The sequence below is a fragment of the Elephas maximus genome, chromosome 20 (genome assembly GCF_024166365.1).
Source record: "Elephas maximus indicus isolate mEleMax1 chromosome 20, mEleMax1 primary haplotype, whole genome shotgun sequence".
NCBI lineage: Eukaryota > Metazoa > Chordata > Mammalia > Proboscidea > Elephantidae > Elephas > Elephas maximus.
In genome coordinates this window covers 40751321-40768588 of record NC_064838.1, presented here as the reverse complement: position 1 = coordinate 40768588, position 17268 = coordinate 40751321, and the positions used below count along the sequence as shown (strand labels likewise).

General features: G+C 50.4%; 1 protein-coding gene across 2 annotated transcripts in view; it reads right to left on the bottom strand.

Moving 5' to 3' along the window:
- Nucleotides 1-17268, bottom strand: part of IQSEC1 (IQ motif and Sec7 domain ArfGEF 1) — a 456568-nt gene that overhangs the window by 323681 nt on the left and 115619 nt on the right. For both annotated transcript variants that reach the window (XM_049863199.1, XM_049863206.1), the window contains exon 2: nucleotides 2665-2694. In XM_049863199.1, the coding sequence (XP_049719156.1) occupies nucleotides 2665-2694 (30 nt within the window). The remainder of the gene's footprint in view (nucleotides 1-2664; nucleotides 2695-17268) is intronic.

The following is a 17268-nucleotide window of genomic DNA, read 5'->3' as shown; positions in this document are numbered from 1 at the left end:
CCTCCATAAATCCCCACAGCAAAGTTTAATAAAAGTCCTTTGGGGACTGGTTCTTCAGCCCTAGAAAAACTGCACTACAGCCATCCCCCCTTGGACTTAGCTCATTTTCTTCCTTGCCAGGCGCAGCCCGCCCGCATCCTGCTGGGAGCCTAGCCTTTTGGCGGTGCTGCTAAGTCATGTTCTGCTTTGCATACCAGCCCTCTGGCATCTTCAGATTCTCCCCAGGCAGCCTCACCAGGCTCCTGCTCCTTCGCTAGGTCTTTGCACACACTATTCCCTCACCAGAAGGTATTCCCACCCTGCCACCACGGGCAGACTTACCCTCCTTCCTCAGGACTCAGTCCCAATATCATCTGCAACCTCGTACACAGAACGTGTGTGTGGGGCGGGGGGGTGGGGGGGGTGGGGAGGTTAATCAGCTCTCTCCAGGGTCTGAAATGTCACCACCAAGTGGGTTCCTTCACTCCACACACAGGCCTGGTGATGGCACAGTGGTTAAGAGCTCGGCTCCTGACCAAAAGGTCTGCAGTTTGAATCCACCCGCTCCTTGGAAACCCTATTCAGCAATTCTCTGTCCTATAGGGTCTCTCTGAGTTGGAATTGACTTGATGGCAACTTGTTTTTTTTGGTCCAAGGAGGGGAGTCCCTGGGTAGTGCAAACAGTTAACTGCTTGTCTATTCACCAGAAGGTTGGTGGTTCGAGTCCACTCAGAGGTGCCTCAGAAGACAGGCCTGGCGATCTACTTCCGAATAAACAGCCACTGAAAACCCTGTGGAGCACAGTTCCACTCTGACACACATGCGGTCACCATGAGTCAGTCAACTCCACAGCAACCGTTTTCACTGGCTACTCAGCAGGCTCATTGTCACCAGGTCCCTGCCCAACCTGAAGGAGCCACACTAATAGCTTTGCGTCTCCTCCTACTGTTAATTTATGCAAATATTGCAATAAAAATATAGGTTCTCATAGCTGTCCTTTCTCATCCAAAATGGAGCATAAGATACACACTCGTCCACGCTTGCTTGTTGACTTAGCTATATGTTCAGTTCACAGAAAGTGTCCTCTGCTCATTTAATGTATTCCAAAGCCAGGGTGACCACCGCTTACATTCAGGCTGCATTTACTACGACCAAAAACGTCTCAGCTGTCCCAGGATGCCCAGCCGGCCCCCCTGTCTGGAATTCCTGGCCCCTGGCCATGCTCTGTCTTCTCAGTGTGTCCCCCTGGTCCCCCTTGGGTCGGGGTGATGCCTCCCCACTGTTGTCAGTCCCAGGGCTGCACCATTGCCTGCAGGCCCCCTCCCCCTGCCCTGTACATGGCCCCTACTTACCCTTTCTCCACTCCCCCTCTGGAGAGTACCCTCTCTTTTCTGCCCCCCCAACCCAGCCCCTCCCACACCATCCCGTTCTGTCTCTCTGGCCCCAGTCTCCCTGAGTACAGCTTCCGATTCCCCAAGGTGTCTCTGGAGACCCTTCCTGGGATGCAGCCTACCCTCCCCTCCACCTCTGGCTCCCCAGGCTGCCTTGATGACCCCAATCTCAGCCTGACACTCCCAGGTCCCACCTCAGAACTCCAGTGGGTCCCAGAGCTTCTGAGACAATCAGGCCAGGCTGCCCCAGTCTGGTCTCCTGACCCCATCTGGTCAGGGTGCCCTACACACCAGCAGTCTCTGCCACCACTCACTCCCAGATGCCTGGAATTCCATTGGCTGCTAGTGTGGCTGGGGGTCATATGGCTCTTAAGTTGCCTCCTTACTCTCCTCGCCTCCCCAATCCTCACCCCACTGGCTGTCCAGAGGCCTTGGCTCCCACCAGCCCATTGCCTCCCAGCCCTCTTGGCTGAGGATCTCATACCCAAGGTTCTGGCTTCCACCACCACCCACCTTGGTCCAGCTGAGACCTCCCCCCCATATCTACCCTATATTGGGGTGGGGGCAGGAGTCTCAGCCACAGAAGTGTGAGAGCCAGGGCTTATCTCTTTCGTGCACCATGGAAACAAGACCACAGCAGGCAGGCAGCTTGTGGAAGCTGTCTGACCACCAAACCTCACCAAGACTTCCCCCCACCCCACCCCCAGGGGATGTGGAGTATAGACGCTTCTGGACCTAGGTAGGTAACAGCCAAGAAAAACCAGGCCGCCAGCAGCCCCCGACAGGAAGGACCCACCACCACCCATTAAGGCCCCTCTAAAACCCAGAAACCCTGGTGGCGTAGTGGTTAAGAATTCAGCTGCTAACCAAAAGGCTGGCTGTTCAGATCCACCAGGAGCTCCTTAGAAACCCTAGGGGGCAGTTCTACTCTGTCCTATAGGGTCACTATGAGTCAGAATCAACTTAACGGTAACAAAACCCGGAAGGCCTGTGCAGTAACCTAGGACTCTCCTTCACCTACACCCCTCAACGCACACGCTCTTTTCGAACATGGCACTGAGTCCCTGGGGGAAGGCAAGCCCAGAGGCAGGGCAAGGAGACTAGAGAAGAGACTGTGTCCCAGACTGAGGGTGCTGACCTGACGTCAGAGAGAAATCAAAGCACATGGTTCCGCCAAAGCTGCCTGCTCCCAGGATACACACTAGGACCGTCAGAGAGAAATCAAAGCACATGGTTCCGCCAAAGCTGCCTGCTCCCAGGATACACACTAGGACCGAAGTTAATTAACACATACCTGACGCTTCTTGAGCTTTCTCCTTCAGACCTGCAACGAGAGAGAACATACAGACACTTAGAATGCTGGTCCCTGCCACTCTCAGAGACCTGCACAGGGCACTTGGTGTGGGCCCCGTGAGGCCCTAAGTACCCCAGGCACCCCCTCCACCAGCCTAGCAGAAAGCCTCCCAGGCCAGCCCCCAGGGTCACATGCTGCTTTTCTTTCCACCTGGACCTCCACCCTGCAGGTCATCTCCTTCTGGAAGCCTTAGGGCCTACAGTTCTAATGGCTGCTTCCCAAACGTTACAGCGCCCAGCACCTCAGCTGGTAACTGTTTTCCCAGGATCTGACAGCACCCCAGGAGTGGGGGAGCAACCCCAGAGGAGGGACCTGTGGTTCCAGAACTCTGCAGGCTGGGCTCGGCAAGGAAGCAACTGAATGAATGAGTGAATGAATGAATGAGTGAATAAGTGGGGGAGCACCGTTGGCCTCACTGCATTCCCTACTTGGTATTTCCAGTGTATTCCCCCACTCTGAGCTCTATTTTCAAGTATCCAGAAATCAATTACACCACTTTACAAAGGAGACAAGCCTGAATGTCAAGAAACTGGACAATTAGATTGTATCGCACAATTGAACTTTCATGAAGACTGCAAAATACGAGGCACTGACACTGAAGCCTTCCCGCTGGGCAAGCTGGAAGGGGGCTCTGTCATTAAACCACACACAGCTGAGGGGCTAAAACCATGGGTGGATTTCCTTGGTCTTAAGGAGCAATGGGTTGCAAAAAGCTAACACATTCAGGAATCTTATCCCCAGACATCACAAATTTGGTTTTATTGCCAGAGAGCAGAGAGATAAAAACACGCTTAACCCAGAGTCAGAGTACCACTTTTGTTTTTTTAATTGCCTTTTCAGTAAGTTTACAGATCCCAAGTTGGAGCCCTTAAGGCATGGCGCCATCACACATAAAGCACAAGGGGACAGCTTTGCCCCTAAGCCAACTTTTCTGACCTTGGGAGGCTGTCTTGCTCCCCCTCTCCTACGTCAAATGTGAACCAGGTTGTCTTTCAGACTAACAGCTGTCTCACACAGGACGGTTTCTCTGTGCCATCCAGTCCAGTTTCTGTGGGGTCGACTCTGACTCACGGTGACCCCATGTGTGTCAAAGTAGAACTATGCTCCATAGACTTTTCAATGGCTGATTTCTTTTTGGAAGCAGATCACCAGGCCGTTCTTCTGAGCTGCCTCTGGTGGACTCGAACTGCCAACCTTTCAGTTAGCAGCCGAGCACATTAACTGTTTGCACCACCCAGGGACTCCTTCTTTGTGCCATAAAGGACCTCAAACCCAACAGTCATCGGTGGTCTTGGCGGCTCCAGGCTGTCCACAGCTCTCACCACAGTTGCACAAATCCTGCCGAGTGTCCTGTACTTAGAGTAGGGCCAACAGGCCACTTCCTATGTCACAGAGGTATCAAATTGGAAATAATGCTAATGACGATGATGACAGTGACAATGAGTGACACTACTTACATGTCATGCCCTGGGCTGGGCCCCTGACATATATTATTCATGATTTTCACAACAACCTTGCAGGTCCAATAATACCCTCACTACAAAGATTAGGGGAGCCCTGGTGGCGTAGTGTTTAAGAGCTATGGCTCCTAACCAAAGGTCGGCAGTTCGAATCCACCAGTTGCTCCTTGGAAACCTTATGGGGCGTTGTACTTTGTCCTATACAGTTGCTGTGAGTCGGAATTGACTCGAAGGCAATGGGTTTGGATTTTGGTTTATACAGATAAGGAACTGAGGCTCCTGGAGGCTGCATACATGCCCAAGGTCACATGGCCAGCCAGCATCGAGAGGCACTTTGAACCCAAATTTGCCAACTCTACAGACCACCCACTTCCTATTACACCACACTCCTCTCATAACCCAAGTAGCCAGGGTCCAGACAAGATCCAGTGTGTTGTGTTAGTAGTCAGGACAGAGGTCACCTTGGGGAGGGCAGTGGAAGGGGGCCCAGGGGGCTTTGAGGTGCTGGTGAAGTTTTGCTCTAGATCCAGGTAGTGGTTACCCAGGTGAGCTCACGATGTTAAAATTCATCCCACGGTATACTTAGGACATGTGCATTGGTCAGTATGCAGGCTGTTCTATAAAAAAGTGAAAAAATAATACGAGAGAGTAAGGGAGGAAGGAGGACAGATGAGGTGAGATTAGCTGTGAGTTGATAATTGTTGAAGCTGGGTGACTGGTACATGGCGGGGGGTGTCATTAGTCTATTTTGCCTACTGCTGTACATGTCTGGAATTTTCCACAAGAAAAAGTAAAACACAAAAGTAAGTGCATTTAGGTGTATGAAGTGCCAGCACCTGCTAAGTGTCAGGTGGTGGGTGGAGCACATGATAAACAGTGTCTTCTCCAATTCTCCCAATAACCCTTCGAGGAAGGCTCAGGGAGGCCGGGTAAGCTGTCCACCTCTTACAGTTCTGGTATAGAGATGATTCAAATCCAGATGTATTGCCACAGTCCACAGTGACTCAGATCATGTCACTACTTTTTAGGTAAGAGGCCATCAGAGAATCTGATCAGAGCTATGGGCCCCATCCCAGACAAACACACACACACTCAACGACAATTCCCATTGTGGGGCCCTGTCCGCTCCCCACACTCACACCCCTCAGGTCACAGGAGTGAGCCCCAGGTGGGGCATTTCAGACAGCTGGCCCTGACTGCCCCAGCTTCTGTCCGCTCTAGCCCAGGTGCGGCATTTCAAATGGCTGGCCCTGATTGCTGCAGCTTCTTTCTGTGTGCTCTGGCCCTGTGGGTGTTAGCTAGTTGGGGTTGTACTAGTTTGGGGGAAGAGCTGGTCAATATGGACTTTGAGGGCAAGAAAATATATAGCCCAGAAGATGATGCCCAAAACATAAAACATGGTAGTGGAAGAGACAAGGGTGTTTACTGCAGCACATGGCAGAGAAAAGGGGGCACTCTGTGAGTAGCTAGTAGCTGTACCTGTCATTTCTCTGATGGCAGAAATGACGCTCTTACCAGGCCCAGGCCTAGACTCTCAGAGGACTGGCTGCTTCCGCTTTTAGAAATCAGCTGCCACGCTGTGAGGAATCCCAAGCAGCCACAGGGGTAAGCCCCCTGAGCTCCCGGCTGACAGTCAGCACCAACCTGCCAGCCACAGAAGTAAGGCCTCAGCTGATATCACACAGAGCAGAGAGGAGCTGTCCCCATGCGCCCTGCCCAAACTGTGAAATCATGAGTAAATACAACGTCACTCCTGTTTTACACCACTCAAGTCCTGGAGGGTTCCATTTGCTATCAACAATAGATAACCAAAACACTGCCTTGCCCTCACCCCAGTTTCTCCAATACCCCTGACGCCCTCTGCACATACTCTTCCTTCTGCCTGGACTGCTTTGCCCAGTTAAGTCCTCCTGACCATCCCTCAGCCCTCAGCTCACATGTCCTAATCAGGGGACTTCTTGGATGACCCTCTACGAACGCAGCCAGGCCTGCACTTCCTCCCACAACACCAGCCAGTCTGCAGCTTCTAGTTATCTGAATAACACTTTGATGAGGACTGCCTGCCCCCTAGAATGCAAGTGCCTTGAGGGAGGGCCAGGAGAGGGATCTGCTTCCTGCTGACTCCAGGCTCAGTCAGGCCTGGCACGCAGCAAGTGCCCAATGTTTATCTGGCCCCAGTCACTTTAGAAACACCATTGGCATTATCCAGGAAGATGAAAATAACAGTGCCATTTGTCCCAGGAGCTCCACTCCTAGCGATAGAGCCCAGTCAGTGCCACATGCGTCCTGGCCCCAGGGGGCATGCCCCCGAAAACCCATGAGACTGTACCAAGTGTGGCAGATCTCTACAAGGGGACACTATAGGAGTCATTCGGTGAGAATGCATGACCCACAGCCACACACAACTGAGCAAGGGCAGCCAGTCCCCAAAGAGGGCACAATGACAAATCCATTGAATGAAGTCAAGTCAAGCCACAGGGAGAGCTCAGCACCACAGTTTAGAGGTGCATACTTGGGGGTTAAACTAGGAAGCCAAGCAAGGGCATGGTTGTCACAAACCAAGGGCACTGGTTACCCTTGGAGGTAGGGGGTTGATGTCGGGAGAGACACATAAGCGGCCTCCAGACCACTCGAAATGCCCCACTTACTGACCTGAGTGGTGAATATAGGTGTTTGTATCACAGCTATTCTGAAAACTGTGTCTACACTTGCACAGTATGTACATGTGTTTGTATATATACATCCCTTAAATTAAGAATGGCACATTGAGATGATGTCCTTGAACCCCATGGTGTGTCATCACTGGTCTTGGGGCATAAGCAATGACACAGGGAAAGGAGGCAGAGGCAGCGAGGGGCTGGTCAGAGCCCTGGCACACATGAGGCCGTGTGTGCATGCTTGGTTATTGGAGATGGGCAGCTGGTGGTCTGGGAGCAGCCTGGAGCCCTCTGGTTTCCTGTGGATGAAGATGAGAGCTGGGACCAAGACGATTTTCCAAACTGGCATGAACAGACAGGAGGGCGGGGTGGAGCCCTCAGGCCTGTCAGCTCACTGCCTGGGGGACCATCCTCAGCAAGTCTCCAAAGCCAGGGTGAGCTCTTCAACGTGACAGTACTGAGGCCAGGGGCCTCTTCAGCTTGGGTTGCCCCAGATGTGGACGCTGAGAGGATTCTGGTGCAAGGAGTTATTTGTAAGGTGAAGGCAGCAGGGTAGGGAAGTGAGAAAAGGAAGAGAAGGCAGCTAATAGTGGCCATTATCAAGCCAGCCACCACTGAGGGCGACTGGAGGTTACTCCCACAGGGAGCTCCGGGAGCCAGGGCAAAGCACGCTCCTTGGCGCTCTCCCACCCAAGGGTGAGGCAGCTGGAGGACTGGCCGAAGCCTGCTCTTGGGGTCAGCAGTTTTCCACACTTTGCCTGCCACAGAGAGGTGATAAAGGGGTCTCCAACAGCATAAGGAAAGCAGGTGGAAGTCAGGGTGGTGTGTACTGAGGCGGCAAGGGCGAAGGGCAATGCCAGTCAGGGCTCCACTGGATGAACCAAAAAAAAACCAAACCCATTGCCGTCGAGTCGATTCCCACTCACAGCGACCCTATAGGACAGAGTAGAACTGCCCCATAGTTTCCAAGGAGCACCTGGTGGATTTGAACCGCCAGCCTTTTGGTTAGCAGCTATAACTCTTAACCACTACGCCAACAGGGTTTCCCCACTGGTGAAGACAGTATAAATATCATTAACACCATGGATAAACCCTATGGGGCAGTTCTACTCGCCCTATAGGGTTGCTATGGGTCAGAATCACTTGACAGCAACGGGTGGTAGTGAAGAGATCCACCACCTGTCAGTTTGTCCTACTGTTAGGGCTTCCATGTTGCTATGATGCTGGAAGATATGCCAGCAGGGTCACCAACAGTGGACAGGTTTCAGGAAGCTTCACGACTAAAACAGACTAGAAAGAGAAACCTGGTGATCTACTTCCAAAAATCAGCCAATGAAAACCCTATGGATCAATTGATTTGGACATGTCATCAGGAGGGATCAATTACTAGAGGAGGACATCATGTTTGGTGAAGTAGAGTGCCAGCCAGGGCAAGAGAGACCCTCAGTGAAAACAGGCTGGCACAACGGCCACAACAATGGACTTGAACATGCTGATGATCATGAGGGTGATACAGGACTGGGTAGCGTTTCGTTCTGTTGTACACAAGGCCATCATGAGTCATAGTCAACTCAACGGCAATAACAGCAACAATGGCGAGATGGGTTCCCTGGCTGGCAGGAAATAGAGGTGTCTGGTTCTCCCCAGCAGCTGGCTCCAGTGTCCAGGCCTGAGCATCGCCACAGGCCTGTGGAGGCAGTGGGGTCTCCATGGCAAGTCTCAGATGGGGTTGGGTGATTCTCCAGGCTGTGTCGTTCCTGGCTGTGGGGCACCCAAGCTGCGTGCCCTGATAGTCCTGGAACTTCGGCCCAATTACCCATTAGTAAATCCCCCACCCCCTACTCAAACTAGAAAGAGTGGATTCTGTTGTCTGCAACTAAGCGCGCTGATAAAAAAAAGAGATTCTAAAATTACATCTATTGTTTCTCTTGTGAGACGGAAATATAGAAAAGCCTGAGAAAAACAAGAAAAAAATCATCTGCAAGCCCTCCACCTAGAGGCGATAGCTGTAATATTTTTGCGTATTTACTCCCAGGCTTTGTTTTCTTTCAACTTTGTAAATGCTATAGAGTCAAATTGGCAGTGTATACAATTCCATGCCAGCCTTGCTCATTTACTATGGATTACAAACTAAATGTGTTTCAGTCACCTCACCCTCAAGGACATCTGCAGCTCCCTAGATCCAGGCAGGTCCCTCTCCAACTACTCTTGCGGATCACCCTGCCCTCAGACCACTACCCTTACAAGAAGGTCCACACTCCTTACCACAGTCCACAAGGCCCTGAAGGTCTGGCCCCGCCCACTTCTCCAGCCTCTTGTGCTTCAGTGGTGTAATGGTTAAGTGCTACAGCTGCTAACCAAAAGGTCAGCAGTTCGAATCTACCAGGTGCTCCTTGGAAACTCTATGGAGCAGTTCTACTCTGTCCTAGAGCGTCACTATGAGTTGGAACTGACTCGACGGCAGTGGGTTTGGTTTGGGTTTTTACCCTGCTCCAGCTATTGTCTTCCATTACATTTCTACACCCTCTAAGCTCTCCCACTTCAGCATCTTTGCAACTGCCGTTCCGTGTGTGTGGAAGAGCCTTCATCTGGCTCTTCATCTGGCTGGCTCCTTATGTTTCAAAATTCAGTTGAAACCACCTCTAGGAGAGGCCTTCCCTGTATTCGCATCTAAAGCTCTCTCCCGACCCACCCAGTATCCTGTACTGCAATTACTCATTTTTCCTATCCGTCACTTGCTTGTCGTCTGTCTTCCCTAGTAGAATCCAATCCAATAAGACAGATACTGCATCTACTTTATCAATTTATTCCCTACCCATTCCCTATGAAATTCTTTTAAATCAACATTTTAAGTGGTAGCATAATATTCAATGTATTATGTGCCAGACTTGACAAGCTCCTTTCTTATCTATGAATACGTAGTAGCTTTCAAGTGTAATACTGTGATGAACATCTTCGTGAATAACGTTCTTTATCTCTGCCTCTGATGATTTACTTAAGTAACAGTCTCAGAAGGCGAAATACTGGATCAAAGAGCATGAACATTTTTAAGGCTCCTTCATACATATTGCCACACACTGCATTCCAGAAAGTCTGAACGGAGGACCTAACATAAACCCCACCAGCCCCGGATGTGAGAGCCAAAAGTCTCTTAGACTAGTGGTACATGAATCATCTGGGAATGTGATTAAAGCTCAGATTCTGATTCAGGAGGTCTGGAGTGGGGCTCAAGATTCTGCATTTCTTACAGGCTCCCAAGAGAACACACACATACACAGCTTAAAAAATCTGTCTCCGAGAAAGGGCCATATGAACCAGCGATTACATCATTCTGAGACCAGAAGAACTAGATGATGCCCGGCTATAACCAACGACTGCCCTGACAGGGAACACAACAGAGAATCCCTGAGGGAGCAGGAGAGCAGTGGGATGCAGACCCCAAATTCTCATAAGACCAGACTTAATGGTCTGACTGAGACTAGAAGGACCCCGGTGGTCATGGTCCCCAGACCTTCTGTTGGCCCAGGACAGGAACCATTCCCGAAGCCAACTCTTCAGACATGGATTGGACTGGACAACGGGTTGGAGAGGGATGCTGGTGAGGAGTGAGCTTCTTGGATCAGGTGGACACTTGAGACTATGTTGGCATCTCCTGCCTGAAGGGGAGATGAGAGGGTGGAGGGGGTTAGAAGCTGGCGAAACGGACACGAAAAGAGAGAGTGGAGGGAGAGAGCGGGCTGTCTCATCAGGGGGAGAGTAATTGGGAGTGTGTAGCAAGGTGTATGTGGGTTTTTGTATGAGAGACTGACTTGATTTGTAAACTTTCACTTAAAGCACAATAAAAATTATTAAAAAAAAAAATCTGTCTCCGAACAGAATGGATCGTGGGGAAGTTGCAGTCAACAAAGAAGAAGGCTGCTCTCCCTCACCACAATGTTGGCATCTTTGTATGCTAGGCAATTAGCTCTGAAACAAGAATAAAAATAAGAGACCGCATTAGGCAGCTATTAAGTAACTTAAAGGGTGTGTGAGTCAAAACGCATTTAAATATGGTACAGCAGCCTATCTGGTGTCTTAAAAAAGCCTGGAGCCATTCATATCTCCCTGAGGAAATCATAGTGTTATCACTATTATTTTATTACGAGTGTGCAGGGCCTTCAAATGCACCACTTCACATGACCCAGGGAAGACAAAGGCTCAGAGAGGTTAGGTGACCTGTTGAAGGTCACACAGCCTGTCAGGGCCAGATGGACACATGGACAAAGGTTTGACTCACCATCAGAAGCCGGTTTACCGGGAAGCTACAAAAGCTTAACTGTGGGGTCCCTCCCTTGTTCACTCCCCTTCTTAGACCCTATACATAATTTTGGGTTCTTTTTCTTAAAAAAGTCCATTCAGGATCATGTAAGGTATAAGCTTTAGGCCCAACAAAATGTAGCCAGCCCCAACCCACAACCACACCGGAGGCTGTTTTCCACTTCCTCCCTCCCTCCTTTCAAGAACCCTAAACTCAAGGACATTGTCATAAACTTGAAATAGGCACTCAAAGGCCTCAGCTTCCACAGCCGCTTCACTTGTCCTCATTTGCAATTTCTTCCCCATTACGGATGATTTAGACACTTGTTATGCAAACGACATCTATAGAGACCCATTCCCTGAAACGCCTACACGCCTCTTTTAAGGTCTTCTTCATCTTAAAAATAAAATCCGGTCCTCTCTGTCTGCCCAAGCCAGTGCTCATGAATACGGGTCTGGTTTGCTTTTCTTCAGAAAGGCCCCCAGGAGAAGCATGCCCAGCTGCTCACCTGTCAGTCCGCATAAGCAACTGTTGGGCCTCTGGGACCACTTCCCCACCCCCCACCCTGTTCCCTGGCTTCTAACCTGTCAGGGCAGGGGAGATCTGGAGGTGGCAATCACAGATGCCTTGCTTGGCCCTGACTTGATTTCCACCCAGATGTCCCCTCCCTGCCCCTCCGGCCTTCTCAAACCTTCAAGGGCTTCTCAGCCACAGGACTAAAGGGACACACCTGCCCCACCCCCACTCCAATGCAGAGGAGCCCCCAAAGCTGGTGGCACTAGAAAAGAGCCTGGGAACTGCCCCAGGGTGCTGGCGCCATATCCAGAACCGCTTCAGGGCTTCCTACCTGGAACTGGTGACTCTCAGCATCCCTGAAACCCCCAGGGACCCTGTGTCCCCAGTGTTGAGAGGTACCCCCATTTATCTCAGAGCTGAAGGACATGAGTACGCAGAGCTGCTTAAAAAGTAGCAGTGAAAACAATAGCAACAACAGTAATTATTATTATCATAACAATTGACATTTACTCAGCACCCCTGGTGGCACAGTGGTTAAGAGCTCGGCTGCTAACCAAAACGTAGGCAGTTCAAATCCACCAGCCACTCCCTGGAAACCCTGTGGGGCAGTTCTACTCTGTCTTATAGGGTCACTGTGAGTTGGCATTAACTCAACAGAAATGGGTTTGGTTGTTTTGGGGAATGATTAACGATGTCGGGCATTTTTCATGTGCTTATTGGCCATCTGTATACCTTCTTTGGAAAAATGTCTATTCAAGTCTTTTGCCCATTTTTAATTGAGTTGTCTTTTTGTTGTTCAGTTGTAGCTCTTTATATGTTCTGGATTTTAGACCCTTATCAGATAGATGATTTGCAAATATTTTCTCTCATTCCGTAGGTTGTCCTTTCATGTTCTTGATAATGTCCTTTGATGCACAAAAGTTTTTTTTTTAATCAAGTTCAATTTATCTATTTCTTTTGTTGCTTGCTCATACTTTTGGTGTCATATCTAAGAATTCATTGTCTAAAACAAGGTCCTGAAGCTTTACTACTATGTCTTCTACGAGTTTTATGGTTTTAGAGCTTCTGTTTAGGTCATTGATCTATTCTGAATTAATTTCACAGAGTCTGTGCTGTCAGTTTGCTGGAGGCTGCCTGGACAAGGAGAAGATTTTCCTCCACAGGGACGTGACAGTGAAGAGGTGCTGCTCAGCAGCCGAGCACTGCCACGGAGGTAGAGACCCCAGGCCTGCCTGGGGACAGGAGCTGACTGGAACCCACCACTCCTTCCCTGCTGTGTGACTTTGCGCAGATCCCTACCCTCTCTGAGCCTCGAGATCCTTATCTGTAAAACGGGGACATAAAAATGAGAGAAGGGATGAGAAAGGGCTTTTTGGAATAAGACAAGTATAAATAAAAAACTAAGCAAATCTCCATTCCTGGGCTTGACAAATACAGGTGATAAGATCAATGTTTTTTGAATGTCAAAGTATTAGAATGAATGAAGAGTCCCCAGCTCCCTTTTCCTCCTCTCATAACATGTAGTGAGGCTCCATTTAATAAGTCCAGATAGTATCTGCCGCTTTTATTAAAAACCTTCTCCAAAGAGCTTTCCATTTCCCTGAAAAGAGGGAAAACGAGGCCCCACGCATTCGGAAACAGGAGAAAACCAGAGGGGAAGAACGGAGCTCTGTTGTACCTGTTTCACACCACATTTAAAAAATGCCTCGGCTGGGCTGTCTTGATGGATGAGCCCGAAGCGACCGGGTATCTGGGGGAGCCAATAGGGAGAGGGGCAGGTGCTCACGCCAGCATGAGTGATGAGATCCATCAATGCGGCTTCCTGCTCCAATGGTACAAGGCCCATATTGTTTCCTTCTGTAAATGGTCAAGTGTAAAAGATATTTGTGGCAAAACAATCAATATGCCGTGGATCAGGCAGAAGGCAGCAAGCTAGAACCTCAGAAATGATCCAATCAAGTCCGCCTGACCTCTTTAAATGCCTCCATTGCCCCCTCTGCAAGAATTATAAACTCTTTTGGACACATGATTTTTAAAGAGGGAAGATGTATATAGAATAAGAATTATGAACCCAAATAGGCTCCACAGAACTCGGAGCAGGAGTTATTTCCTCAAAGACTCTGACTGAATCATGGACCACCAGGCCTCAGCGTGACTCTGGGGGCTTATTGCAGGAAACGCCCTCCTGGGCAGTCATCCCTGGTGGCCATGGGGCTGGGCATTGGTCAGTGAGGTCTGGGATTCCTTAAGGCATTTTCCCAGGCACTGAAGTATGCCCAGTCTAGAGTTCACCTCTCACCTGCCTAAGAAATGAGACTTCTCAGATGAGAAAAATGGGCTGCAGGTGGTGGTGCAGGGCAGATCAGCGGTGTGCAGTGGAGACCACCATGCTGTGAGGAATAAGGGGGGCTGTCACCCTCCCCGGTCTTGGCATAGCTGCTGGGGCAGGGGGAGCAGGCAGGGTCTGGGGCCCAAGGGAAGAGTTCATCCCAGGGCGAGGCAGAGATGGTGGTTCTCAATCACAAAGCCGTTTGAATAGAGGTATCTCAAGATGGAATGGTCATGCCTGGAAAAGATAGAGTCCCATGTCCCTGGAAGTATGCAAGAGTCTGGGTTGGTAGAGAGGGCTGGCAGGAATTAAGTGAAAGGCTGGACTGGCTCTAAGGTCCCTTCAGCAACCAGGAGATGCCCAGAGCTGAGTCTAAACACCCTACCTCCTTGGTGCAAAAAAGTCTTTCTTCCCCAGATTGGCTGCTTGGCCACATTTGCCCAGAGGCAGGGTGCCCCAGGTTAGAAGTCCTGTCCATGGGTAAAACACAGCCTTCCTGTCCAAATAACATTTTTGGAAAAAACAAACATTTTTTGTCAATTTTTTCTTCCCTCCTCCCCCAGCTGATCCCCCCGAGGACTGACTGCCAGGGTCTCAGCCTCCAGCTGAGTAGGGGCTAGAAAGCAGAGGGGAGCACACAGTAAGTGGGTATTCCAGGAATCGCTGTTGAAAGAATGAAAGAGATGAAAACTGGAACAGGCGGCACATTGGTGGGAAGGGACCAGGGTAGAGCTAGGGGGCAGAAGGCTCTGGACACTGAGCCCAGGAATTACATCTTAGTTTATTCATGCAATGGGGAGCCATGGTGGGATCTTGAGCAGAGGAGTGGCATGATAAAAAAATGGTGTTCCAGAAAGACTTAAAAAAAAAAAATCCATTTCCATTGAGTTGACTCTGACTTATGGCGCCCCCATGTGTGTCAAAGTAGAACTGTACTCCGTAGGGTTTTCAATGGCTGATATTTTGGAAGTAGATCACCACGCCTTTCTTCCCAGGTGCCACTAGGTGGACTTGAGCCTCCAACCTTTCAGTTAGCAGCTAAGCCTGTCAACTATTGGCACTGCTCAGGAATTCCCCAGAAAGATTACTTTAGCAAAACAGTACAATAGGAATGAAAATAACAACAATCCTAAGGACTAGTACCTACTGAGAAAAAGAATAAGTACCAGAGTGTTCTGAGCTCTTTGTATCAATTACTTCATTCTTTCTTCACACAACAGGCCTGTGAGGTGGGTGCTACCATATCCCCTGGTACAGGTGAGGAAAGTAACCTGCCAAAGTCACCCTCTGGGAAGTGGGGGTGTCAGAATTGACACCGAGGCAGTCAGCTCCAGGATAGTGTCTGCTGCTTCCTAGTTGTGTGTCTCTGTGGAAGTCCCTTAACATCCCAGGTCTCAGTTTCCCCCTCTGTAAACTGGGGAGTAAAAATGCCCATCTCGGCATGGTTCCCTTTGACCCCAGAGACAATGACCATCCCTTGCACTGCAGATCTCCGTTTGAGAAACCCTCACAGGCTTCAGTGGTTTCAGAAAGAAGGAACAAAAACCTCTGCAGATTTCCTTGAAAGGCCAGTTTTCACCCAGGTGGCTTGGCATTCTGAGTCTTTCTTCTCCAAGAAGAATCTGGAAGGAATTATCGGATGTTGACAAAATTTGGGAGACTTCCAAGGACTTTACGGATTCACCTTCCATCTCAGCTCTGGCTGAGTCAGTCACCTTGACACAGAATCGAATACTCTCTTTGGAAGGGCACATTGCAGGGAATGTTTAATGGATTTCAACGGTGCTGTGTGAGGAAGAGGGGACGGCTCCTGGCTCCCTGCCCTAGCACCCCTCCACTGACCTTTGCCAGTCCCCAGAGACCCAGCCCCAGACACACCAGTGGGTGCCTGCAGGCCCTTCTTTTGGGGGGACAGGAGGTGGCACTTGAAAGCAGGTGTGGCCTTGGCTCCCATGAACAGACCCCTGTCATCTCCCACTTGGGGATGGGCCCAGAGCAGCCACACCCAGCTGTAGGGGAGGGGCCTCATGCTCCTGGAGGAAGGAAAATTCCTTGTGAGGAACTCGTGAGTCCTGCCTCCTGGCTCCAAGAGGGCCCTTGGAGAAGTCCCGTGGGCTCTAAGGAAGACCCTAGAAGTCTTGTCTACCTAAAGGCTTCACTTGTCAGGCCCCTCCCATAATTTCCCCCTCCCCCTTAGAGACCTTCAGGGTGACTGCTGGAACAGGGGAGTCAGTGGACCTGGCCTTGGGCAGGTCACAGCTCTCTGGGCCTCAGTTTCCCCACCTGTAAAACATGGGGGTTAGTCCAGATCAGTGGTCCTCAATGTGTGGTCCCTAAGCCAGCAACATCAGCATCACCTGGGAACGATAAGAAATACAAATTCACAGGCCCACCCCAGACCTGCTGACCCAGAATCTCTTGGGGGTGATTTCAGGTGATTCTGAGGCACGCCCAAGTTTGTGAGCCCCTGCTCTAGGTGATGTCTGTAGTCCTTGGAGGCAGCAGCCTCTCCTCTTCAGGACAGCCTCTCTCTAGAACTGATGATGGCGTGCTTGTTTGCACAGGGGCCGAATGCCAGCCCCAGGTGAACCGTCTACCTGCTTCACGCCCTCCAGTCCTTCCCACTGTCACCCCCTGGGTTTTCCAAGGAGTAAGCAAGATCATGCAAACCAAGGGTCAGGCGCACAGTCAGTGCTCAAGAAACTAGAGTTCTCACTATTCGAGTGTTCGGAAGGAGAAAACAAGGTTACCCCACAGCCATGGAGCCAAACTCAACTGTCCCCAAAGTCCATGCTCCTGGCACCTGCTCCAATGCATCTCAGACTGTGCTCTGGTTGCTCCTGTGTCCCAGCCACTGGGCACCTGGTCAAGCACCCGAATCTACATCTCCCACACTACAGGGTAAAGACCAGGTGACACGGGGAGCAGCTGGACATGATCCAGCCATTGCTGAGGGTGCGGAAGCATGGTCACTGCAGCCCCAATTGTGGTTTCCATGAAAAATGGTCCTGTCCTTTGTATTGGAAGGCTGTTGCCTCCACCAAGAATTGATGCTAGCTGGAAAGCAAATTGGTATCGTCTGCCCCAACCACTCTCCCCAAGCTGAGACTCATACATCCAGCAGCCTTCTCGCATGCCCACTGAGACATCTTACAGGTATTTCGACCTCAGCCTGACCAAAGCTGCCCCCACCATGGGGCACCTCAGCTGAAGGCACCTCCACCCCTCCAGGTACTTGGGCCAAAACCTGGAGCTGTCCTTGTCCGCTCACTGTCTCTCACTCTC